This window comes from Sphaeroforma arctica, assembly GCF_001186125.1.
Source record: "Sphaeroforma arctica JP610 unplaced genomic scaffold supercont1.6429, whole genome shotgun sequence".
NCBI classification, from domain to species: domain Eukaryota; class Ichthyosporea; order Ichthyophonida; genus Sphaeroforma; species Sphaeroforma arctica.
In genome coordinates, this window is record NW_014034129.1 from 1 (window position 1) to 1,658 (window position 1,658).

The following is a 1,658-nucleotide window of genomic DNA, read 5'->3' on the forward strand; positions in this document are numbered from 1 at the left end:
TATGTGTGTGTGTGAGTGTGTGTGTGTGTGGATGTTTTTGTGTGTAGTGTGTATGTATGTACATTAAGTGTATTCATTGGCGTGTTTTGGTATATTTTGACGTTCCATTGAACTGTACTTGTGTTTGTGTTTGACATTATAACAAGTCCGTTGCCTTCGTATACTTGGTACAATTGCTATCTGATGTTCTATCCCAAATCATGTTTTTTTTTGAATCCGCTATTATATTTGCATCAGAAGAGTTTAGGGTTTATGTTTTGTTTCTGAATGATATCGGATTAAAGCCACGTACACTAGGTTGGAAAGCCATATCAACCAATGTCTGTAAAACGGAACTCAAGTCATACCATGTATCTTTTGAATAGCCATAGGTATTTTATTGACCGTAGTGTTCTGCATAGCCATGTATCTCTCGAATAGCCATAGTTCTTCAAATAGCCCTTCACTGGATAACCATGTATCTCTGAATAATCATTGTTCTTTAATTGACCGTAGTGTTCTGATTAGCCATGTATCTCTGGAATAACCATGTAACACCTTGTCTCTGAATAGCCGTGACTCTGATTTGCTCAGGTGCTACTACTGACCAAAGACGGGCGCTTTATCCGCCTAACCGAGAAGGACACACAGACCAAACTTGAGATTCTGTTCAAGAAGAATCTCTACCCTCTGGCTATCAATTTGGCCGTTTCTGCCCATCAGGTATGTCCAGGGTTTTTTTTGTTCAGATTTAAGAGTGTAGGGTTTGGGATTTAGGGGTTTAGAAGTGTTCGATGCGTGACAGAAAAACCTGGAGATACCCCCTCCTGGCTGTAGATTTTTCTTTTTTTTCTTTTTGCGCCACTGCTTTCACACCTTTACTAACTGCAACGCTGATAAGATGCTGTATCGCAAAATACAATACAATACAATACAATACAATACAATACAATACAACCACAGACCTAGCTGCTAGAGACTTCTACTAAGTGGAAATATTGCGCAATACAATACAATACAATACAATGCACTACAATACAATACAATACAATACAATACAATACAATACAACCACAGACCTAGCTACTAGAGACTTCTACTAAGTGGAAATATTGTGCAATACAATTCAATACAATACAATGCAATGCACTACAATACAATACAATACAATACAATACAATACAACCACAGACCTAGCTACTAGAGACTTCTACTAAGTGGAAATATTGCGCAATACAATACAATACGATACAATAGCAGACGCCCCATGTGCACAGCTATCAGCTCTCCCAGTCCCACACTATATCGGGATATCCGACCAACAGGCTCAACATCTCGGGTGTTCACACCCATTTTTATCCTAAACCATCCGACAATTAGGCCGAAGACCAAATCATGGACATCCATCGCGAATACGGTGATCATCTGTACAACAAAGGCGACTTTGACGGCGGCATTGAACAGTATGTGCGCACCATCGGGCATCTGGAGCCGTCGTATGTCATCCGCAAGGTGTGTCGTACTATCGTATTTTTTTTCCGCGATTCGTAATTCGTTTTCTTGGTGCGTTGTGAGCTGTCGTATGTCATGGCTGAAATGTAGCGTATTGTCGTATTTGTTTTGTATTCCCGCGTTCCGTGGTAGGATTTCTTGGTATTGATGCGTTATGAGCCCATATA

The 1,658-nt window shown here is 40.1% G+C and overlaps 1 protein-coding gene across 1 annotated transcript; it reads left to right on the forward strand.

The window, feature by feature from the left end:
• Positions 1-573: 573 nt before the first annotated feature.
• Positions 574-1,530, forward strand: SARC_15615 (hypothetical protein; the record flags this gene model as incomplete). The annotated part of the gene is made up of 2 exons (XM_014290269.1): positions 574-702; positions 1,360-1,530. Coding segments are annotated over 2 exons (300 nt in total), but the record flags the coding sequence as incomplete, so codon positions are not given.
• Between the last annotated feature and the right edge of the window lie 128 nt (positions 1,531-1,658).